Source organism: Nicotiana sylvestris, chromosome 8 (genome assembly GCF_000393655.2).
Source record: "Nicotiana sylvestris chromosome 8, ASM39365v2, whole genome shotgun sequence".
NCBI classification, from domain to species: domain Eukaryota; kingdom Viridiplantae; phylum Streptophyta; class Magnoliopsida; order Solanales; family Solanaceae; genus Nicotiana; species Nicotiana sylvestris.
In genome coordinates this window covers 166,341,558-166,365,786 of record NC_091064.1, presented here as the reverse complement: position 1 = coordinate 166,365,786, position 24,229 = coordinate 166,341,558, and the positions used below count along the sequence as shown (strand labels likewise).

Below are 24,229 nucleotides of genomic sequence, written 5' to 3'. Positions count from 1 at the left end.
AGAATTTAGTGTCGTGACAATAGTACTATTTTATTTTGTAATATTTTTACCTTTTTACAAGCCATGGTTTTGATCCCCGTGGGACATCCATGACCAAATATTGTAAAGTTAAATAGTTATTGATCAATATCTTATTTAACAAAAAAAGAAATAAGAATACACTCATATGTACTAACAACTTCATACTTAAGATGCTGATCGCTTTTCTCTTAGTGTTGTTATCAGTTGGAGAAGAAAGGAAAGTAGGGCTTTTTTCCGGTTCGAAGAAGATCAAATTTTAAGGGACACACAAAGATCTTCTCCTTACATAATATGTGAATTTTTTTATTTTCGTTGGTTTAAATGCATTCATTTTGTCACAATATAAACGTATTTTTTCCCCTCTCAATTTGGAAAAGTATTATATCTAAAAGGTTGTACTTGGAACCACATTATATGAATTAATTTAGTTGGTTCATTCTTACAAGTACATATTAATTATTTGAAAAAAATTGGTTACAAAATAAATCATAAATAATTTATGTAATAATCTTTTCTTATTCTTTTTTTCGTGGAGTTTTTTCTTGATATATCTTTCATAAGAATACTTTCCTTTTACAATCTTGGGAACCCCACATTTAGTAAACTTTCCCAAAATATTTTAACGAAAAGTTTTACTAAAATCCAATATAATTAGGAAAGTACAAATTACTATGTAAGAATTTAGAAAAAAACTTGTCACTCCTTACCTAATCACAAACCTTTTACCTATCCCACATTAAACAAACAAAACCCTCACTCCCATCATCTCACCACGCTCTCCTCTCCTCTTTCCTTTTCCTTTTTCCCCATTTGCTCACCTCATTTCCAACTTTCCTCTCTCTCTCTCTCTCTCTCTCTCTCTAAACCCTTTTCTCCCAAACCTCTCTGTCCCCTTTACCGCGAGATTCTCTTCTCCTTCACAAAAAAGAATTTTTTTCTAGGGTTTTCTCTTCTCCAAAAAATTCTAATTTTCCTATATTCATAAGCCCCAAATATAAATACTTATTATTACAGCTGTCTTTCTACAAAAACCCAACTGGGTTTTGTTCAGTATAAGCTTAATCTTTATACGGTTTGATTTTGGGCGGATTTTTTGAGGTGGGATTTTTTTCTCCCTATTTGCGATGCAAAAATCCGATCTTTATCACTGTCCGATGTGATGACTATTTTCATCAGTCAATGGCTTTGACTCTCCTACTTTTTTTGGTATTTTTCGTAAACCCTCTATCGATTTCGGGTTATTCAGACGATGATTCCGAGTTAATTCTATTCCATCAAGACTATTCCCCGCCGGCGCCGCCACCTCCGCCGCCGCACCCGCCGTCGGTATCATGCGAGGACGATCTTGGCGGCGTTGGGTCGTTGGATACAACTTGCAAGATTGTGTCCAATGTGAATATCACTAAGAGTGTGTATATAGAAGGGAAGGGAAATTTTTATGTCCTTCCAAACGTGACCGTAAATTGTACTTTTACCGGTTGTGAAATTGGGATTAATGTGACTGGGAACTTCACTTTGGGTGAGAATTCCGTGATACTAGTTGGAACATTCCAGCTGGTGGCGGATAACGCTACATTTAGTAATAGTTCAGCTGTGAATACCACTGGTTTGGCTGGTTCAGCGCCAGCTCAGACGAGTGGGACGCCACAGGGAGTGGAGGGAGCGGGTGGAGGGTACGGGGGACGAGGGGCGTGTTGTTTGACGGATGAAAAAAAGATTCAGGAGGATGTTTGGGGCGGGGATGCTTATGGATGGTCCACATTGCAAATGCCATGGAGTTATGGGAGTAAAGGCGGGACCACAAGTAAGGTTGTGGACTATGGTGGGGGTGGAGGTGGAAAGATAATGCTGTTGGTGGACAAGTTTCTTGAAGTGAATGGCAGTGTGTTGGCTGATGGAGGTGATGGAGGCGTCAAAGGTGGCGGCGGCTCTGGCGGTAGCATCTACATCAAAGCCTATAAGATGTAATATTTCTTTTGCTTTATTTCCATATTCATATTCAGCAGTATTACTATCTTTCTGTGCCCTTGAATTTCTCCATATTATTAGTTTGTACTGGCGTACTGCCATTATTCTTTGTGACTAGAAATGTGGATTTTCTTTCATATTGCTATTCTTATACTGCCCTTATTCTTATGTTACTAGAAATGTTCAGTAGGTTCATGTAGAAATCTTTTTCTTCTGTGGGATGATGAAGTGTTAGACTATGAGTTGGTAGGAGAAATAGGGTTGTTTTTTGAGGGAATACATGGAACTCTGCACCATTGGGACAAACAAAAGGAGCTTATCACTTGTAAAGGTGCTACAACATGTAGTTTGCATGACTTGCAATCAACCTTTGGTTTGCACCGGATATTTTGTGAATGATTATATCATGTTTCAACGAAAATTTTCAGTGCATGGATGGTATCATATCACTGTGAGATGTGCTTATGCTGAATTTATCTTGCTTTATAAGAGACTGTCCTTGGTCGCATGGTTGTTTCTACAGAATGAAATATGTTAGGTAGATACATGTAATTAGGCTTGACGAACCATGCTTGAATGGTTCAAAATAATAGCTTGTTTGGCCAATCTTCTAAAATCATCTTATTTTGAGAAGCGCAAGTACTTTTCTAAAAAGTACTTTTGGTGAGAAGCAGTTTGTGTTTAGCTAATTGATTTAAAAAGCATTTTTGAGCAGCAATTAGTGTTTGGCCAAGCTGTATAAAAGTGTATAAAAGTGTATTTTTCTCAAAGGTGCTTTTCAAAAAAGTGCTTCGGGGTAGAAGCTACTTTTTTCTGCTTCTGCTTTTATTCAAAAGCACTTTTTTTTCTTCCAAAAGCTTGGCCAAACAATTCAACTTTGAAAAAAAGCATTAGTGCTTTTGGCCTTGGAGAAGCTTGTCTAAACAGGCTATAAGTTGATTTATCATGAGGAATAATCCCAGTAAGTAGAAGAAGAAAGAATACATGAGCTGCAGAATTTCTTGCTATTGGCTCAAGTGAAACAGGAGTAGATCATCCTACATTACTGCACTAGGGTTGGAGGCGTGCTTCTTGGGGCTCTTCGTGGTAGCCTATGAGAGGCAGTAAGTTTATCTTATCCGAATATCCTGTTTAGCTAGAAAACAAGAGTGAAAAGAAAGGAGTAGACACATCTGAGGTTGGTGTTCATGATGAGAAAGAATTCCTCGTTGCTGGGAACAGCACGTGCATACTCTCAGTCAAGATATAGACTACTATTAAAATTTTGGGTTGAAGTGTGCATACTGAAAAAGGAAGATGAAAGTTTGATTATATAAATATTTCTGAAGTCATTTTATCCCCCAAAAAGAAAAAAATTCTGAAGTCATAGGTAGTTGAAAGGTTCCTTTTACTATTTACGCATGTTAGTAACTTATAGATACATCTCTTGGGTGATTTTGGAATTCAAATATTTCCGTCGATCAGTACAGATATTCAAGTATTTTATATGTGACCTTTAGATACCATGAGAAAATAAGAGAAGAGAAATATCGATTACTTGAAATTTGATGAGTACAAGGTCTGCATCTTTATTGGGTAACGGGTAAATTCCGAAGCTGTTCTACCTCTTTATAGGTCTTAATGAAGAGACACATATGATATTTGTCCAATGTGGGATAATTCCAACTTAAGACTTAATTCTTCTTAAACGGTGAGCCTTAAAAGAGTTAATTCTTCTATTACTTTAATTGTAACATGCTTACACTAACTCTTCAACATTCTTACACACCCCTTGAAACTCAAAGTAAAACTTAGAGATCTATTCAAAACTATACACCCAATAGAAAAAGCTTATGTACCATCTAGCACTGACATGACCTTTGATTTGAAAACAGCAACTTATTTTTCCTTCATACCTAAAAAAGAAATCTCGTTCTTGCACGCGGAGATAAGGATTTCGTTAATTATTCTTCTGGAACACTGTTCCTGCAGCAGTATGGTGGGTGATATGGAAGGAAGAAATCAGAGAATTTTGAAAAGAAGAAAGGAAAGCATTCTGAAGCTCAAGAACAAATGTATCAATAGTCTAGCTCTTTGGTGTAAGACAATGGATGTAAATGTTACATATAGTTTGGTACTTCCTTAGGTACTGTAGCAGTGTGGTGGGTGATATGGAAAGAAGAAATCAGAGAATTTTGAAAGGAAGAGAGGAAAGCATTATGAAGCTCAAGAACAAACGTATCTATAGTCTAGCTCTTTGGTGTAAGACACCACCACCACCAACAACAACAACAAAAACCCAATGGAATCCCACAAGTGGGGTTTGGGGAGGATGGTGTGCACACAGACCTTACCCCTGCTTGTGTAGATAAAGAGGTTGTTTCTAATAGAACCCCGACTCAACATCGTCGCAACAACAAAGCAAAGGAAATAAAGTAATGAAAAAGACATGGAAAAGGCAATAACAACAAAGAAGATAGTAACAGAAGCGAAGAAGCGAAGCAGAAGCACATTAGATGGATATAGACAACCAAGAATAAGACTAAATGAGAGGTGCGTACAAGTTGGCCCGGATACCACAGTTATAAAAAAAGAATAACACTAAATGAGAGTAATACTAAAACTATCAGTAAGGACAGACAGAAAGCTCTATTACCTACTAACCTTCCACCTTAATTCTCGACCTCCACAACTTCCTATCCACTGTCATGTCCTCACTAAGATAATGGATTTAAATGTTACATATTGAAACAAATGGTAGTTCCTTAGTTACTTGCACATGCACTAAGGAATTGAGCTTTTTGCAATGCCACTCCTGACTCCACTAAACCAACCTGGTGCCAGTACAGCTTTTGCTAAGTTTGCTACGTGATTAAAAATGTCCTAATATATATGTATAGATTTGATATTTCATAAGAATTGGTTAGCATTAGCCATTATGTGGGTTTTATGGAAAGAGAGAAACACGAGAACTCTTGAATGAGTAGAGAGTGATTTCATCAAATTGCAAAATAGCCTTTTGTTTCTAGTTACTTTTTGGTGTACCCATGAGGTTCCTGTGTGTATAAATGATTGGGTTACTTTGTAGAGAACCATATTGCGGTGTAGGTTCTTTTTTAGTATACGGCTTTTATACGGGATTTTCCCTCATCGTTAATAAAATTCTTTACTTTATAAAAAAGCATTTTGTAAGAATGGAACAAAAGTTCACTTATACAGAGGAATTTGACAACTTTTACCTATCAAACAAAGAAACAAAGAATGGAACGAACATGTTGCTTGGGTACTTGATGTCACACATCAAAAGAAGGTAGTGGTTGCTGCTGAGGGAGGGATGGTGAAGGAATTAAAGAATGGAAAAGGTCAAATGAAAAGATTGATACATCAAATGCAGATAATCACATGCCTGTCAAAAGTAACTGAAGCTTTAGATGCATTATTGGGGCTGGCTGTTACAGTTTGTGGTAAACTTTCTTTAAAAGTTAGCTTCCTTTAAGCTGTCATGTTCTTTACTTGAATTGAATGGCATCCTGATTCTCTGATTTGTTTACTCCTGTGTAATTATTCAAGTCAATTCTATGATATCACTGAGGCATCTAGGAAGTGCCTCATAAAAGATGAGCGCATGGAACGTGATGTTCAAGGCGTCCAAAAATGAATCCAAGCATCTTTAGACTTTAAGCTTCAGAAATACAGTGTTGACTTTAAGAGCTAAGCTGAATTCAGTATTATGATGACTTCCAGTATCCGGAATAAGCTTCTTGTTTTAAGTTTTCATGTCTTGCATTTGAATAAAATGGTAATCTTATATCTGCTGTAAGGTTTCCCCCATTCGATTTTCAAGTAAATTCATTGATATAGGGAATGCATCTAGCAAGTGGGTAGGGGAATGATGTTCCTCTGTGAGGCTGAAGGCCTTGTAAACATCAACTGATCATGTAATCATATATTGATATGCTCTTGCTTTAGCACATTCACAAGATATAGTTGGCATTCAAGTTGAGATTTGTAGTGTGTGGTGTGAAGTATTATGATCAAAACCTGCAATATAATAAGGTATAACCAAGAAATTCCCCCTGGGCTAGTTAGTTGGCTCAGTCCTAATTGGCGCCATGGGTGAGAGGTTGGCTATGGGGGGATGAGGAGAGGTAGAGGTAGAGGTAGGCCTAAGAAGTATTGGGGAGAGGTGATTAGGCATGACATGGGCTACTTCAGCTTATTGAGGACATGACCGTTGATAGGAAGGTATGGAGGTTGAGAATTAGGGTAGAAGGGTAGTGGTTAAGCAGGCGTGTCTTATTTATATGTCGGTCTCATTAGTGTTAGTCTCGTATTTTCATTTCTTCGTATCCGCATATTTCTTTTACTATATGTCGTTTCTTTCGCTTCGGTCATTATATCACCTTTGCTTGCTATGGTTACTACTTGTTGTTTCTGCTTCCTTTTTAGTTTTTTCTCTTGAGCCGGGGTCTATCAGAAACAACCTCTCTACCTTCGTAAGGTAGGAGTAAGGTCTGCATACACTCTACCCTCTCCAGACCCCCACTTTGTGGGATATCACTGCGTTTGTTGTTGTTGTTGTTGGACACTCTTGTGCTAAGCAATAGATACATGCATCTAAATACATGGAAATTTCAAAATTTGGAGGACACATGGTGCATACTTCTCACATAATGCATCAATTTCGAAGGTGTCTTCTTGAATGATCAATTTCATAATATTTGACATCAAAATGGATAGTCATTCTACAAAAGATTCTAAAATACATTTTCGGAAAAAAAAAAGGTTCTAAAATAGCAGCAGGTTAGAAAAGAAAATGGAATACGACATTTGATGTGTGCATCTCTAGTTCTCTTTGGTCTATTTCCTTGTTGGTTCTGTTTGTCTGTTCACAAGTTTCTTTTGCTCCACAGCTCCAGAGAGACCCAAGTCCTCTCTCTCTTATTTCTCCCCCCTCCCCCCCTCCCCCCGCCGAAAAAGTTGTTCCTTGCACCTAAGAAAGCTTTTGACAAAATAAAAGAGCATGGAACTAGTGACGAATTGTTGTCTATTGGGCTGACATGAATTGAAAAATTCTAAAAGCTATTGGACATGCTGGGTTGGTATTGGACTCAAACATCTGAATGCGAGTGGACTTGAATTGGTGTTCGTGTTATGTGGCTCAGTTGTCTGAGATATGGTGTCCATGCTTGCTAGCTCTTTTATTTTGGCAGATGTGTAGTGAATATGATTTTCAAACTGGCAGGCACCACCACCTTGCTGCCAGCATCAACTTTCTTTCATTAACCTATTAAAAGTTTTCTTATGATGAAGGTAAAAGCTATAATTGCTGAAGGTTCACTTGCAAAAATTGTGTGAAAAAGGTTACCTGAAAGAGACAAACGGTAGAAACCTACTGTATGAAGAATGCTTGACCTGTTGCAAACTTGCAATGCGCATTTATGTTACTCTTTGAATAGCTATATATGCATTGATGTCCTTTTCCCTTATCTTCCTGGATGGTTCCTATTGTTCTCTTTCCCCATCTGCTGGTTATCAGCAGTTATGAGTTACTGTTTTCCACTTTTAGCCATCAGAGTAATTTTGAAACATTTGAAATGGAAGCCCAAGTGGCTGACTTGGAAACTTTGCAATAGGTAGTGTAAATAGAGATGGACCAGATTTTTTCCAAATTCCATGCATGATAACTACTTAGGAGCTACTTACTTATCAGTGTCTCTGGTGATTGCGGATCCCCTTCCTTGTCAATCAGAAGTAGTTGAAGTGATAGAGCCTTTATTCAAATAAATTTTATTAGTATGATGAGCTTCTCTCAATTATGTTGGGTGATAGAATAGGGGATTTGCTTTGATAAGCTTATGAATTTACAAGAATGTAGAGAGGTCAGGTAGGATAGGAACAGGAAGTATAATATGATCGGAAAACAGCTACTTGGTGGAACATCTCTACTGAAGAACTATTTCAGTAGAACGGGTGCTGCTGTGTGGTGACCATAGAAGTAAATTAGTAATGAAAAGGAAAAAGTTATGTCGTTTAACTATTAGTTCTATTGGTTCGATTTTTGCTTCTAGCGAAGATGAGAAGCAAAAAATGAATGTGTTGGTAATACACCCCAAGGTTTCTTTAACAAAAGAATCTTGATAAAAATATAAAATAATACATTAGCCCTTCCATGACTCTAGCAGCTATCTTATACGACATATTATTTCATGTTTATACACAATTACCCTGTTGCCGGGAACACAGTGGTTTTCCTGAAATTTTAATTGCAATTACCTTACTCGGTTGTTGATATGTCTTAAGTTGCAAAAAGAGTCGAATGCTTGTACCTGCACTGCCATTTAACCCTTTCTTTCTCACCAAATGCAGGACCGGAAACGGTAGAATTAGCGCTTGTGGAGGTGATGGTTTTGCTGGTGGAGGTGGTGGAAGAGTTTCTGTCGATATTTTTAGTAGACACGACGAACCAGAGATCTTTGCGTATGGTAGGGCTATTTACCTTGTTTGTTTAAGAATCTTCTAACTTCACACATTGTTTATGTGAAGTGTGATAACTTCCCAGTTCCCGCTCATAGTTGAGCAAGGGAACTAAACCATGGAAAATTCTATGGCTATTCCAAAGATGAATGATGAAGTGAGAATTGGCCTCTCGTGCTTTTGGATTTTAACTTGCACCATGCTGTGTTAAACATTAGCTATCTCTACGTAGCAACTATTCCCTTAGCAGGATGCATTATCTCTCGTCTTGATGAAAGATTTACTCTAGAAATACTTATGGTAAGAAAACCTTATCATGTGGGCTCCGTAAGTAGTTAATTGTGGCCTTTGGATAGGTAAACCGCTTGAACATTTCTTACTTCTATTTATTATTTTGTTCAGCTGGTACTAAAGCCAATGCAACCTCCATTTTTCTGCATGCAGGAGGAAGCAGTCGTGGTTGCCCAGAAAATGCAGGCGCAGCTGGAACTTTCTATGATAATGTCCCCCGCAGTCTTACTGTTAGCAACCACAATAAATCAACTTCTACAGACACGCTTCTCTTGGATCTTCCTCAGCCACTTCTGACAAATGTTTATATTCGCAACCACGCTAAGGCTGCTGTCCCCTTGCTGTGGAGTCGTGTTCAGGTTGGTGGAGTGCATCTTAATTTTCCTTTTTCAGTTTTTCGTGAGAGTAAATATATGTGTAACCTCAATTGATTGAACTTACTTGACATTGAATCTATTGAGTGAAGCATCATAGAGAAGTTATATTTTCCTTGGTTATAATGAGAAATTTTGCTGTTTATTCTTTATAAAGATAGTCCCTTCCTACTCCTTTATTCTATTTTATGCATATCAAACTCTTGCCTCAGGATGTTATGTATGTTTCTAAATGATTCCTGCATTGTTTTACAATTAATGCTTTATTTTCCTTGGTTGCGTTAGTTTTCATGGTTTTGCTTCGTGTTTCCTAGGTTAGGTGTCTTTAACTTGTCCTCATTGATTTTCTTCACATGGATCTTACAATGAAGAAAAGGGATTGTTCTGGTTTCCCATTTTTTATTTTGTTATTTGTTCTGATGTTTTACCGATACTTTTAAGTTGTACCCATAATGTGATGCATTGTAGATAAATCTAGAAATTGAGTTATGTACCAAAGTTATCAACTCATCTTCATTCTAGATTCTACATGTCACAGGATGGGCATTTAATCTGAAAAGGTTAAATTTGCTTGACATCTAACTTCTTTCATCTAAGAAGAACTTGATTTCCTTATGTGAAAGGAACATGTATAAGATAGAAAGATAAAATCCCCAAGAGCTGCAATGGGGGTCCAAGGGCTCTGAAAGAATAAAAGTGATACAAAACACTCCAATCCTTTTTTTGCTTTTCCAGTTATAGAGCTCTTCATTTAAATTATCTTTATAACACCCCTTTTAATTGAAGAATTTAATTATTCAGAAGCTTACAATAATTCTTTTACTTTCACTCCTTGAAAAGCCAAACAAGCCAAGGGGTTTCTTTTCACCTTGAGGTGACAATGAAATGCCTTGGGAAATTTAGCTGCCTAAGCATTGTAGTGGTTCTCCAGCTTCCTTCTGTTTTGCACCCCTGCCTCTGTTTTTGGATTATATGAGTATCTTATCTCTCTCTCATATAGGTCCAAGGTCAAATCAGCCTTTTGTGTAATGGAGCGCTGAGCTTTGGGCTGGCACGTTATGCGATGTCAGAGTTTGAATTATTGGCAGAGGAGCTTTTGATGAGTGATTCTGTCATTAAGGTAAGCGGTAGAATCTCCTTGCAAATACAGATTTTGTTGTTTTATAGGGTTGTAGTGTCTCCTTAAGCCCTTTCTTTTGGTGATCTATAGAAGTGTTAATGCAATATTCCAATTGGAAAGTCTTTTTCACATCCGTTTTTCATTTACATTTGTCTTCATAAACTCTTAACTGTTAAACTCTAGCTTGTGCCTCTACTCTTCTTTTCTTCTACTTGAATGATGTTATAGCTGTCCTTTGGAGCGTCAACTTTGATGCATTACTTGCATTGACCACCGGAAACATCAATACATGCAATACATATTGCATGTGTTTGCTAAAGCTACTTCACGGAAGTTGAAAAACAGCTTAGCTAAGCGTAAGGTCTCCCTGCTGTTGTGTTGTAGTTGTACTCTAATAACAGCTTGACTAACTATTAACCGTAATGTCTCCTCAGTCTTGCATTTTCTGACACTGTCATATAAAAGCATAAAAATAATCTTAAACGAAGGGAAAAGTTCCAGACTGAAGCAGGTGACGCTAGCTTTGTTACCTTCTTTTCATGCTGCTGTATCTCTCCTCCTTGTACTAAAATAAGGTGTCTCTCCTTGTAGTGCAGATGCCTGAGGCTGTCAAGTAGCTCCCTGAATATAAATTGAAAATTATCTTGAGTTGGTTATTTCGAGAACTTTCTATGTTTAGTTTGCATGATTTGGGTTCTACCTATGTCAAAATGATTTAGAACCCTACCTTCGGTTATTTAACCTAAGATTTTTGCTATAATCATTTTGCTTACTGAAAAAAGGATAATAATAGCAGGGATGACTCTTAGATTTGTGCAATGCGCGGCACCAATTTTGAAACTGTGGTCCAGCACCCTTTTCTTTTATTTCAAAAAGATTTGCATGTCTAGAATCAAAAGGAGAGTTTATAGTTTCTCTTTCCTTCATTATTTGGGGTCATAAGCAACCAAATGAGTTGGGATCCTCTGAATGCTGTTCCTTATTTGATTGTAGATTAATGTTTCTTTCATCATTAAGGTTTTAAGGAAGAGTTGTCACAATTATTCATTAGGATGAAAGAGAAGTTGGAGTTTTATTCACTGACAATGTCTGGTCTATCTCGCTGCTGCTGTTCCCTTCGTGTTGTATGCTCTTGTACCTATTTTTTTGATACGGTAGGGTAAAATACCTACTTCAGCCAGCCTCAGTTTTGCTTCTGTGATTTTATGCTTTCTTTTCGTTCTTTGGCATAAATTTCTTCACTGTGCTTCTAGAAGCATAGTTATATTGCAGCTCTTATACTCATTGTCCTTAAGCGCTGTGTCTTGTATTAGCGTATTTCTGAAACCTTGGCAGTGAATGTTATCTGACTTGTTCTTTTCAGGTTTTTGGAGCGCTACGGATGTCTGTCAAAATGTTTCTGATGTGGAATTCGAGAATGATAATTGATGGTGGTGGAGATCAAAATGTTGAGACAACAATGCTTGAGGCTAGTAACCTAATTGTTCTTAAGGTGCTCTTTCTTTTTCCGTTGCTTGTTTTTCTTGGTTGTCTTCGCGTACTTGTTCATTTTGAGATGTCCTCTACGTGCCATCTTATGCAGGAATCATCTCAAATTCGTTCGAATGCAAATCTTGGAGTTCATGGCCAAGGGTTGTTGAATTTATCTGGACCAGGAGATGCTATTGAAGCTCAAAGACTGGTCCTGTCTTTATTTTACAGCGTCAATGTGAGCAGAAATCTTGTTTTGAGTCCTTTTGTTTCTGTGTTTATAGGAGATGTGCAATAGATTCCTAACTGGTCTATACTTGCTTTCTTTCGACACTTGATTTTTCCTGGTCACTTGATCTTTTATGGTATTTTTGACATCGGTATATGGATTTTTCAAATTGCGTGTAGTAATTTCTTTCTCCCTCGTCGTCTTTATATGAATATCAGATGCAAGATAATATATGTCAGTCTGCATTGGGTATCTGTGTTACTGTTCCAATTCTTTTCACTAGCAAGGTGGTAACTGAGCTTAGTCTTTGCTCAGGTTTTCACCTGATCTTTGTTCTGCCTCAGCTCCTGAGGAGCTTGGTATTCCAGTTCCTGGCCTTATATGTAGTTTGGGTTGACCATTTTTTTTTCTATATATCATATCTATTTATTTTATTTCTTGCCTACTATTCTCTTACTGCATGCAGATTGGACCAGGGTCGGTTTTGCGTGGTCCTTCACGAAATGCGACAGCTGATGCTGTGTGAGTTCCTAATTACTTGTTCCCTCCCCCTATTGTTTCTTTTCCAAGAAGCTTTCTTTGATTTGTTAATGGGATATATGGTGCTTGATAGGAAACCGAAGTTGAACTGTGATAGTCCAGGTTGTCCTTTTGAATTGCTCCACCCTCCAGAAGACTGCAACGTGAATTCTTCACTATCATTCACTTTACAGGTGCTATTTTCTGCCCAGTATCAAAACAGACATCTCTGCATGATGTGTGTATAGATTGTACGGTGCACTTATGCAACTCTAATTCTCCCTTTATCTGCAGATCTGCCGAGTTGAAGATATCCTTGTTGAAGGCCTCATAGAAGGATCTGTTGTTCATTTCCACAGAGCAAGGACTGTAGATGTGCAACCTTATGGAATTATTAGCACATCAGGGATGGGTCTGTTCTTAATTTCCTTCAATTTATATTTGATGTTATCATATTAACTTTTTCAATGTAACCCTTATCTTACATTGCTTTTCTTAAGGCAGGGTTTAATTTCTTTAGTGATTGAGAAATACTAGTGTATACTATCATTGCTTTGACAGTTCAAATTTATCTGTTAGAGAAAGGTCAAATTTGCCTTGAAGAAAAAAGCTCACATTTAGATGCAAAACTTCAATGTTATTATTGTCAAACAAATCAAACGACAACAATATACTTTCTCAGAACGTATTATGTAACCTCATTGTTTCATCGGTTCCACTGTGTCATCTCCACAGGCTGCACTGGAGGAGTAGGCAAAGGATCAGTTCTAAGCAATGGTCTTGGCAGTGGTGCTGGTCATGGTGGTGAAGGCGGATATGGATATTATAATGGAAGCTGCATTGGGGGTGGCATCACATATGGAGATCCCAATTTGCCATGTGAACCCGGCAGTGGAAGTGGGAATAGTAGCCTAGCTGGATCAGCAGCAGGTGGTGGTGTTTTGGGTAAGTTGGATTCGTCTTCTTCACTATAATCCCCAGCTTCCGCTTTCTTCCCTGTGCTAGCTTTATCTTTTTGTATATGACAAGTGACAACCTGTGGATGGTTGATCAACTCGATTTGGTAATGAAACAAATTGCATAAACATCTATTGCTTTATTAATTTTGTAGTAAAGGTGGAATTCTTCATGTGATCTTGAATTTCCTCTTTAAGTAGTAGAATAATTATCATGGCATGCCATGGGCCTGGTGAAAAAAAACAATGCAAGCTTTGTAATGCCAAATTTAAATGTTAAGCCGACAACAGTTTTAAATGCCACTTCTTTTTGTTGCAACCATATCAGCTAAGTCTTACATTCAACTGAGAGGTCAGGCCAACTCCGCATTCATCCTGGTTTGATCCAAAAATTAGATTTTATTGAATGGATTAATCACCCGAAATTACTAAAATTTTGAAAGAAAGATACATCTTATTCAAATTTTCCCGCTATACGAGTGGTATAAAGAAGTAGAAGACCTGCACAAACATATGGTTCTTTACAAATAATATCCGCTTATCTATACTTATAAAAACTTTGCCGGTACACCAAGATTTAACCAGTAACAAGAAACTAGCATTCAGTACAAAATTATTTTCCACACTTTCACAAGCTTCCTTTTTTCTTCTAGAGTACCCACAAGATAGCCAAAAGGGTTTCATCACATGCTCTACATCTTCTATTCCTTCGTCGGAAACCCCAGCTAAACATCACATCCTTTTCTGTAGTGGGCATCATCCACTATATTCCGAACAGACTCTGCACCATCCATCATAATTGACTAGCTGCCAAAAGGGTGGTAATAGTTTGTCCACGTTTTCTCTCGAGCGGTCGCACATGTAACACTGCTATTTACTTATTTTTCGAATAAAGTAATAGTTGCAGATGTTTTGTATAGTCTGCAGGCATAGTAGAGTGTTCATTGATTGAAGATCTGGGGTCTTCTTATTCTCCAAACATGGCAGTTTTGGTATCTGCATCTAATGCTTCTTCTTCCATTGTTTGTAGTCGTCCTCTTTTCCTTCCCTTCCAAGGTCCAAGAACTCTTTTTTGATAAGTCAAATGCTTCATTAATAAGCACCAATTCAGTGTCCGAAAATACATACAAGATGTGTGTGTCACTCTGCTTGAGTCATACATTGTCTTCTACCAAAGGTACATGTGCAATAACAAAGATCTATTCATGCTTTCTACATCATTCTCACTATTACAAAATGATCTCCTATTCCATTTGTTCCATATACTCCTAACGGAGACAAGTAGATGTCATCTTCCATGTCTTTCCTTTCGTTGCTGATTCTCTCCAATCTCCAGCTTTTAGTTGCGTTCTTTACTAGTTCCAAGTAATTTTGTTGATAAAATGATCGATTGTTTCTCTTTGCTGAGGGAAGGGAGTGTGTATGAGATGATCTATTAGATTGTTCCTAACCAACCATCTTGTACCTAAAGAATTTGCTTTGGACAGAAAAGCTTGAAAACAAATAAAAGGGGCTTGGAAAAAATGTAATATTATTCCTCTAAGTTCACTTCCTTATTCAAGCTCTGTTCATTATTCAAACTGAAGTGTTAACGAGCAAGAAAACATTCTTTATAAAATGTGATATTCATATTTTTTCAAATGTCAGAGTAAAGTAACACATGTGCAACAAATTCTCTAACCTTGTCAACTTCTGTGTGCTTCTACCTATTTAAAGCCTATCTAGTGTAAGTTTTTGGCTTGAATCGGATTTTGCATCCTCTGGATGCTCCTATTAATGGAATTTTACCTTACCTGATTAAAAGAAAAGTTTTTGGCTTGAATGCCTATGACTCGTCAAGCTATATCAGTTTTCGTCTGAATTTTGTCCTGATGCTTTACTCATTCATGAGATTCCCATTACATGCTACTGCTTGGCCAGTTGCTGTGAAAAACAGATTATTGTTTTTAATGCTTTGTCACTACACTATCTTTGGGTACTGTATAAATCTGTTTCCTCTGTTTCTCTTTTTTCTGCTGTCATCCAAATGCAGTAATGGGCTCGTGGGAGCATCCCCTGATGTATTTGTCGGTTAAAGGCAAAGTTGACTCTGACGGGGACAGCTTTGAAGAAAGCTTCAGGAAGAAAGGTTATCTAACTAGAGATCAGTACATAGGGCCTGGAGGTGGATCCGGTGGAAGTATTCTATTGTTTTTGAGATCACTCCATCTTGGTGAATCTGGCACCATGTCAAGCCTTGGAGGTAGTAGCAGTTCCAGTGGTGGTGGTGGTGGAGGTGGTGGACGAATACACTTTCACTGGTCGGATATTCCTACTGGAGATGTGTATCAGCCAATAGCAACTGTGAATGGGAGCATCTATACAAGGTTTGTGCAGTTATGAATCAACATATTGCTAAAAAATTTATTTCCACAAGTTGTGCTATTGTTAATTTGCGTACTTTGGGATATGCACGGGTCATTTGATAAGTTATGGATAACTTGTGTAGTCATCTTAGTGCATCTTTTTCTAGTCTAGTTATTGTACTATAGAAATTGCTGAAGTAAACAGGTCCATTGTTCCGTGTTCTAGCCTGCTGGTAATGCCATGTTTCAATTCATTGAAAGATGCAATCTTGTTTCCCTGAATTCATAAACCATTTTTTCGAGACTGTATTATTGCACTATCAAGAGATGCAAATAGCTAGACCTGAAATATCCAAATGTTAAGTCTTGTTGTGTTTGCATTCTTTTGCTGCTGTTCGGATTACTTGCTATGTAATTGGTACTTCTTGTCAAATTCTCTGCTTATAACATGAAGATACATAGTTTCACTTCAATGACTAGATAGAGTTGTAGCCTCACTTTTCATTGTTCTCTTTGGAAGTATGTCACTACATTGCTTATGATACTTCCTGAGCATCTGATTTCAAATTCTAATGGATGTTGGTTTATTAGTTGCATCAATTAGTAATTTGTTATTTGGCCTGATGGCCACAATCAACTTCAGAACCTCAAGTGCAATTTGTTGCTTCATTCTTTGCGGTTGCTTAGCTGGTCTAAGATCCAGTTAGGAGATAAAGCTAGAGACTGGATTAGAAGGTTTTTTTTGGCTGTTAATACATTTTTACAGGATGGATCCTATGAATGCATTTAAGATCTCTGTGACTGACAGGTCATTAAATTAAAGGTATTACAAAGAATTCCATTGTGGTTTCTTCGTGTATCCCACACGTCCTTTTGAGATTTTTGCAAATCTTTTTCTAGGAAGCATCTATGTATTGGTTTATATCTATATACTATATAGTGTTAGCATGTTAGGAGCGATTAGCAATTGGTTAATACTAAAGCCGTCAATATGGGCTTGGCCCGTTGGGCCGGCCCAACCCAGCCCAGGATTTAATAGAGTTGGGCTAAGATTTTTGGAGCCCATTTAAAAATGAGGCTTTTAATCCCGGTCCAATTAAGCCAGTGGCCCATGAGGCTTGACTAAGGCTGGGCTTGGACGGCCCGCGGGCTTAATGAACATATTTAATTAAAATATAAAGAATAGAAAAAAATACAGGAAACTAAAAATAACAAGAAAAGTAGTTCAATCTCAAACCGGTAATATTTTTATGTGAATTTAAATACTTTTTGTTCTTACAATTTTAGTTATTTCTTGATGTTTAACTAATTAACATTGTATATAATTATATATTTAGATGAAAATGAAGATGTTAAGACATTTTTATTTCACAAGAGGATTCAAACGTGCTTGATGAAGATGATTTGTTAGTGCTGGATATTTGAAAATATTTTGAGTAGTTTGTTTTGAGTATTGACTTTTAATGGATGAAGTATTGTCCTCCTTTTTTGTGTTTTATAGTAATCTATTGGAACAATGTCAAAATTTATTAAGTTTTGTAGGTTATAATTTGAATTTTAAAAAATATAAAAAATAAATTTTAAAAAGGTGGCCCGACCCGTGGGGACCCGTGACCCATGTAGGGCTGGGCTGGGCTGGCCATTTTGAGGCCCGTCAAAACAGTGGGCTGAGCTAGGCTGGGTTGAGCCAACCCGTACTGACAGATCTAGTTAATACTGAGTATTTTTCATGAATTTGTTTTGATTATTTTAAATGTGTTCCCTTTTATGGGAAAATCGTCCAAGTTATTGTAAATAAGTTATGCTGGAGGTGAGCGATACGTGAAGGTCCTCAGAAGAGGTCCTCTTAGTCGACCTTCAGATCAATTACTAATCCGGTACAGTTGTTGACTTAACTTTGTAACAGTGGTTCCAGTATTTACCTTTTTTTGTATTTATGTCATGTGTGCTGGTTCTTCAGGGGTGGATTGGGTGGAGAGCAAGGTGGTAGTGGTGGAAGTGGAACTTTGTCTGGAAAGCCATGCCCAAAAGGTCTTTATGGGATTTTCTGTGAGGTAAGTTCCCAATAGTATCTATAAACTTCTCTTTGTATAAGGTTCTTGAATCAGCTTGAAAGAAGGGCAAAGAAAGAACTTCCTGGATGGAGGGGGTGGTCATTTCTTTTTTCCTATCATCAGTCTGTTATCATTTCCAATTGTGTGGGTTTCCAACTTTCCATTGCTTTTCCTTCCCTAAAATTCGGAAATGTATTGTCTGTGAATTTTTCCCTTTTTTTAATTTTATAATTCCTCTGTTGTGTCTATGCAGGAATGCCCGCTTGGTACTTTCAAGAATGTCACGGGATCTGATAGAGCCCTTTGTGTTTCGTGCCTGAGTGATGAGCTCCCACATCGAGCTGTTTATATTTCTGTCCGAGGTATTGCAACTGACGAGCTGTTTATAGCAGCTGCAAAGGCCTTCACTAGTTTCTGTATAATAGAGGAATAAGGAGGCCAGATACAAGTTACTTTCACCAACATAAATGTTATGGCTTTTGGGGTTAAGTTTTTTCTTTAAATAAATAAATAAATAAGAAATGAATCTTTTAAGACACTAAGTAACATTCAAAAGATCTACATCAGTGAAATTAACTTGTATAAGTCTCTGTATTTCCTACATTTTGACAGATTCTTTTCTTATCCTATTTGTTCAGAATTCGTGAAATTTTGTTCTCTACACAATTCTTTGCTGATTTGCGGTTGATGGCTACTCTTAGACTAACTTTAAGAAGCTTTCCTTGTAATAGGTGGTGTTACAGAACGTCCTTGTCCTTACAAATGTGTTTCCGAGAGATACCATATGCCTCATTGTTATACAGCTCTTGAAGAACTAATCTACACGTTTGGAGGACCCTGGCTGTTTGTTCTTCTCTTGTTAGGTCTTCTCATTTTGTTAGCGTTGGTTCTTAGTGTAGCTCGAATGAAGTTTGTTGGTGTCGATGAGTCACCAGGTCCTGCTCCCACACAACAGGGTTCTCAAATTGATCACTCGTTTCCATTTCTGGAGTCATTGAATGAGGTCTGTCCAGATGTCTCTTATTGACATACAATAATGCAACTGTATTAGATTGTCTACTTTTTTACTAGCTTAGGTGGAATTGAAGGTAAAAAGTGGAATTTGGCATTGGCTTCTTTCAGGTTTTGGAAACAAACAGGGTCGAGGAGTCCCAAAGCCATGTCTATAGATTGTACTTTTTGGGTCCAAACACATTCAGTGAACCTTGGCATCTGTCTCATACACCTCCACAGCAAATAAAAGAAGTTGTGTAAGTTGATTTTTTTTTTCCGTTTTATCTTGGCAGTTTACTCTTTTGTTTTGAATGTGTTGCTTTGGTTGTTTTGTTTCGTTGAAGTCGTTTTTTTTTTCTAGTTTACTCTTGCTTTAATCCAGAAGGGAAAATGAGGGAGGAGGAATGTATCTCTTTCTGCCTCCATTTTCTCTGGGTGGTTCTTTCCTTCATTTTAATTTCCCCCCCCCCCCCACCACCACCACCACCACCACACACACACACACAAAATCTGGTGTCTTTGTCTTTCTTCGCCGAATAATTTATACAAACTGGGAATAGCCATTCAGTAGTTCTGTATTTGACTGCCAGATATGAGGGTGCCTTCAACACCTTTGTGGATGAGATTAATACTATTGCTGCCTACCAATGGTGGGAAGGAGCAGTGCATAGCATTCTTTGTATCCTTGTGTATCCTCTTGCATGGTCATGGCAGCAATGGCGGCGTAGAATGAAGTTACAACGTCTTCGTGAATTTGTTCGATCAGAATATGATCATGCTTGCTTACGTTCTTGTCGATCACGTGCTCTTTATGAGGGGCTGAAGGTTAGATTATACTGTACTTTGGTCAGATATCATTTGTCATTATTTTATTTTTAAGCATGTTTAGAAATTTGAATGGGTGAAGTTTTGGTTCTTTCTGCTATTTGCTGTTCAAACTTCAAACTCCATTTTTGTACTCTGGCTTTGTGTACGCTTGTTTTATGCAGATGACAGTCTTTTGGATATTTTTCTTGCAACACTTTATTTGTTCATCAATAAAGTGGCATAAATGTATTGTTAAGTTTGAACAGCATCTTTATTTTGTCAGAGTTTCTAATTGGACCAACTATATCATGTTGAGCAGGAAAAAGTAGCATCTCAGTTGTGTGATAGCTCTGCGTATTTTTTAGTAGAGCCATTGTGTCTTGTATTTTGACTTTGTACTGCCATCCATATGATGTAACTCACAATTTTGATTTCAGCCACTGCTTTTTAGTTTTCCACTGTTGATTTCTTCCTAAAATTAAAAGACTTCAATCCAAATTGTCTTTCAACCATAGTGGACCGCTTCTAAAGATTAGCATATTATAAATGACTCCTGGATATATCAGACAGAATTTGTTAATAAAGTATTAATTTTATGATATCAGATGATGAATTAAATTATTTTCTTAATAACATTAGTTTTGATTTTCTTTTTCGGTTGCAAAAATGTGTCATTTCCCCCTGTTTTATTTGATTTTATGTTCAGAGTCCCAAAAGCAAATTTTACTGAACCATGTGGTTCGAGAATGACTTCTCAACCTTAATTATAGGTCTTCATGACTGTAGGTAGCAGCAACACCTGATCTAATGCTAGCATATTTAGACTTCTTTCTTGGTGGTGATGAAAAGCGAAGCGATCTTCCTCCTAGTCTTCACCAAAGATTTCCGATGTCCCTGCTATTTGGTGGTGATGGAAGTTATATGGCTCCATTCTCACTCAATAATGACAATGTTCTTACCAGTCTTATGAGTCAGGTTAGCCATGATCCAATGCAAAAAAAAAAGTTAGAGAAGCAGGGATTTCCTGATGCTTTTATTCACCTTGTACTTAAAGATATGCAATTGTTTTCAGTCTGTTCCACCTACTACATGGTACCGTCTTGTGGCTGGTTTGAATGCACAGTTGCGCTTGGTACGTCGGGGTTGCCTTAGTACAATGTTTCGCCCGGTGCTTAGATGGCTTGAAACTTTTGCCAATCCTGCTTTAAGGGTCTACGGCATCCGCGTGGATCTTGCATTGTTCCAAGCAACAACTGATAGCTATACTCAATTTGGACTTTCGGTGTGTGTTATCGAAGAAGAAACTGGACTAGTGTCTTTTGAAGGGCTTGATGAAGGCTCCAGAAGTGAACACCTATCAAGGTATGGTGTGCACTTAGAGTTTCCTTTAGATCCTTTATTTGGTTTCTCCTGCATTTTGTCCCGACTCCGGTCCATTTGGACATATTCCTTCATCTGGACTCTCATACTTCTCATTGTTTCACTTTTATCTGTGACTTTTATTTAAGTCATGAATACATGTTAAATATGTATTCATTCGTTTATGCACTGTTTGTGTTGCTATCAGTTGCTGTCATTATTGTGAAATTGTTACATGGTCATCTTATGGTCACTGAAGAAGGACCGCGGGGGGGGGGGGGAGTGGTAGAAGAGGGCAGGGGTTTAATCATCTGAATATTCTATCACTGATTAGTTCATGTCTGCAAGTAAAAGTGTTTAATAATATGTAATGACTCTAATGGATTTGGAGAGTCTTGCTTGAAAGAAGAACAATTCATAGCTAGTTCCTCCTTGAACTTTTTTTTATTCCAGTCTGCCCTTTTTGCTATTTGCTCTAGGCACCCCAAATATTTTCAACTTTTAATGTGGAGGAAGGTAACAATATTAATCTCATATCTTCCCCCTTTTGTTTGCTCCCCCAACTGCAATGGACCTAATTGATCTATTTGTTTCGTTGTTTGCAGTGATAACAACACAGACATACAGAATTCTCCGCGCTATCTAAGAGATGAGTCAAACTTAAGGGGGGATGACAAAAACACTGTAAAGCGGAAGTTTTACGGAGGGATTTTGGACATTAACAGCTTAAAAATGCTTAAGGAGAAAAGAGATCTGTTTTATATTCTCTCTTTTTTAATTCATAACACTAAACCAGTTGGTCATCAGGTCGGTCTCTCTCTCTCTCTCTCTCTCTCTCTCATCGGGTGGCCTTGAAATTTTGTTACTGAGAACATTTTGTTAATGTTGCAGGATCTTGTTGGTTTGGTCATTTCGATACTGCTGCTAGGCGATTTTAGTTTAGTGCTGCTTACTTTGCTCCAGCTGTATTCGATTTCCTTAGCGGATGTCTTTCTGGTTTTGTTTGTTTTACCTCTTGGAATATTATTTCCATTTCCTGCTGGAATCAATGCTCTCTTCAGTCATGGGCAAAGGCGTTCTGCGGGTCTTGCACGTGTATATGCAATGTGGAACATTACATCCCTGATTAATGTTGTAAGTAACTTTACCCTTTACCCTTAAAAATGAAAAGAGTAATTACGCCTGTAGCGAACTTGTTTTGGTAATCTATCTGTTCCTTTCCCAACTTATTTACCTTTTTAGGGCCCATAAACAGTCAGCATTCTTTAAGTGGTCCTTATATTCTGCCTTCTCTTTCCTTGTGCCTTTCTTTTTTCTCTTTACTTACTGGGTCATACTCTGGGATTGACTGGAGGGAAAGCTGCATTATCACTGATGCTCGATATAAAAGTCTCATCAGTGTAGGACTTTACATCTTCTCTGGTGATATACTTTGTCAATTTCTGTTCTTTTCATCTGTTAGGGTTTTTTACCCCAATAAAGTGTCAATTAGTTAGGAGTTATCAATTTGTATACTTCAAAATGCAATCATTTGGATCTACTACCTCTCCCAAATTTGAACCCTGTCCTCTATTGAACCCTAAAAGAGATATTGTAGTAGCACGTTCTCAGTTACATAATCTACCACCAAATAAGTGCTGTTCAATGAGTACCATTTATCTTTCTTAACAGTTTTTGCACTAATGTCCATATCCAGTTCAAGTCAAAATTCATCATTCAGTTTTGGTTGGTGTTTTCAAAACTAACTTGGGATGTACATTCATCTACTGAGATGGTTGAATTGCATGTCACCATAACTTATGATTTTTCTAATTGACCAATTAGAACCATTCGCTGTCTAAACTCTCCACTGAGGGCGTAAATTCATTTCATCAATATGTTTTACTGACTATTTTCTGGTTATGCCTACTTACTGCTCTGTATATCATTTATCTCATGCTAGATTGTCACATTTGTCTGTGGATATGTCCACTATAGCACCCAATCAAGCAGAAAGCTTCCTTACTTCCAGCCATGGAACATGTAAGCATTCTGAAGTTTGTCCAATGTTGTCATCTGAAATTTATCCAATTTCGCTATCAAATAATGCTTTTGCTATTGCAGGGATGAAAGTGAATGGTGGATATTTCCTTTCGCACTGGTTCTGTGTAAATGTATCCAATTGCAGCTCGTAAATTGGCATGTTGCTAATCTAGAGATTCAAGATAGGTCGTTGTATAGCAATGACTTCGAACTGTTTTGGCAATCATAGTACAAAGCTGAGCAGAAATATTCCGCTAACACCCTATCTTTTTTCTGGGTTCATTTAGATTTTTCTACATCACCCACTTTTTGCCTTTTTTATAGTCGTTTAGATAGTGAATTGTCACAGATGTAGAAAGGAATTGGGTAGACAACAGAAGAAAGTTGAAAGAGTAGATAGAAATACCGAGAGAGGCATTCATTGTGTAACACCCTCCACTTTTGGTTGTGCAGTTGTGTTTCTTCACTGTAAATATCCAAGATATATATCCTTCTGGAATTCTAATGTAATCTTCGGGCGATGCTTATTAGTTTATTATTCAATAAGATGTGATTTTCTAGCTGAGTTCTGTTGCCTTATCAGTATCTCGACTGAGTTGCTGTTTTGAGTTTCTTTCTTGTACTGTGTACAGGTTGCCCCTGCTTGTATAGTTTTCGAAAAAGAAGATTGGTGATAAAACAGCTCTGGTTGAGTCAGTTGATTTTTTGTTGTTGTTAGAGTTAGAAGATTGTTTTAAGTGTGGGTAAAAAGGATTTTTTTTTATTTTTTATTTTTGGTAACAGAACAAAGAAAAGGCAGGAAAGTTCTCATTCTATAAAACACACAACATTTGAATCCTTTGTTGCGTGTTTGTTGGTTTCTCGTACATAGTTACTTTGGTCGTATTAATGACAGATTGAATCGTAACGTTAAGTTCGGTTTGAATTGGAATTCAACTTTAAATTTTGACAGCACTGGGAAAAGTAAAAGTCAAATGGCTAAATTAAACAGATTACTTATTATTCCGTCTGTTTTCATTTACTTGTCTTCTCGAAAGTCAAGTGAATATTTCTTTGCCTTTCTTTCTAATAAATGGCTACAACCTTTTTCTTTGACTAAATGGCTACAACCTTTTTCTTTGACTAAATGCTTACAACCTTGTTAAACTAAATGAGTTCCGAGTATACACCAATGCTTTTGTTGTTATGAATTAGTGATTGACCAGCCTTATATTTAAGAACCTATTCAATTGTTTACTTAGTTAA

The 24,229-nt window shown here is 37.3% G+C and overlaps 1 protein-coding gene across 1 annotated transcript; it reads left to right on the top strand.

Annotated features, from left to right (window-relative positions):
• The first annotated feature begins 773 nt into the window (after window positions 1-773).
• On the top strand, window positions 774-23,549 carry LOC104210278 (uncharacterized). Its single transcript, XM_009759139.2, has 22 exons — window positions 774-1,985; window positions 8,338-8,453; window positions 8,890-9,095; window positions 10,111-10,230; window positions 11,594-11,722; window positions 11,813-11,938; window positions 12,396-12,451; window positions 12,543-12,642; window positions 12,743-12,860; window positions 13,184-13,393; window positions 15,437-15,770; window positions 17,710-17,803; window positions 18,057-18,165; window positions 18,535-18,806; window positions 18,926-19,053; window positions 19,387-19,621; window positions 20,390-20,578; window positions 20,676-20,965; window positions 21,568-21,769; window positions 21,854-22,096; window positions 22,905-22,984; window positions 23,066-23,549. Exons 1-22 carry the CDS (start codon window positions 1,201-1,203, stop codon window positions 23,211-23,213), a joined length of 4,290 nt encoding a protein of 1,429 aa, XP_009757441.1. The 5' UTR covers window positions 774-1,200; the 3' UTR covers window positions 23,214-23,549.
• The last annotated feature ends 680 nt before the right edge of the window (window positions 23,550-24,229 follow it).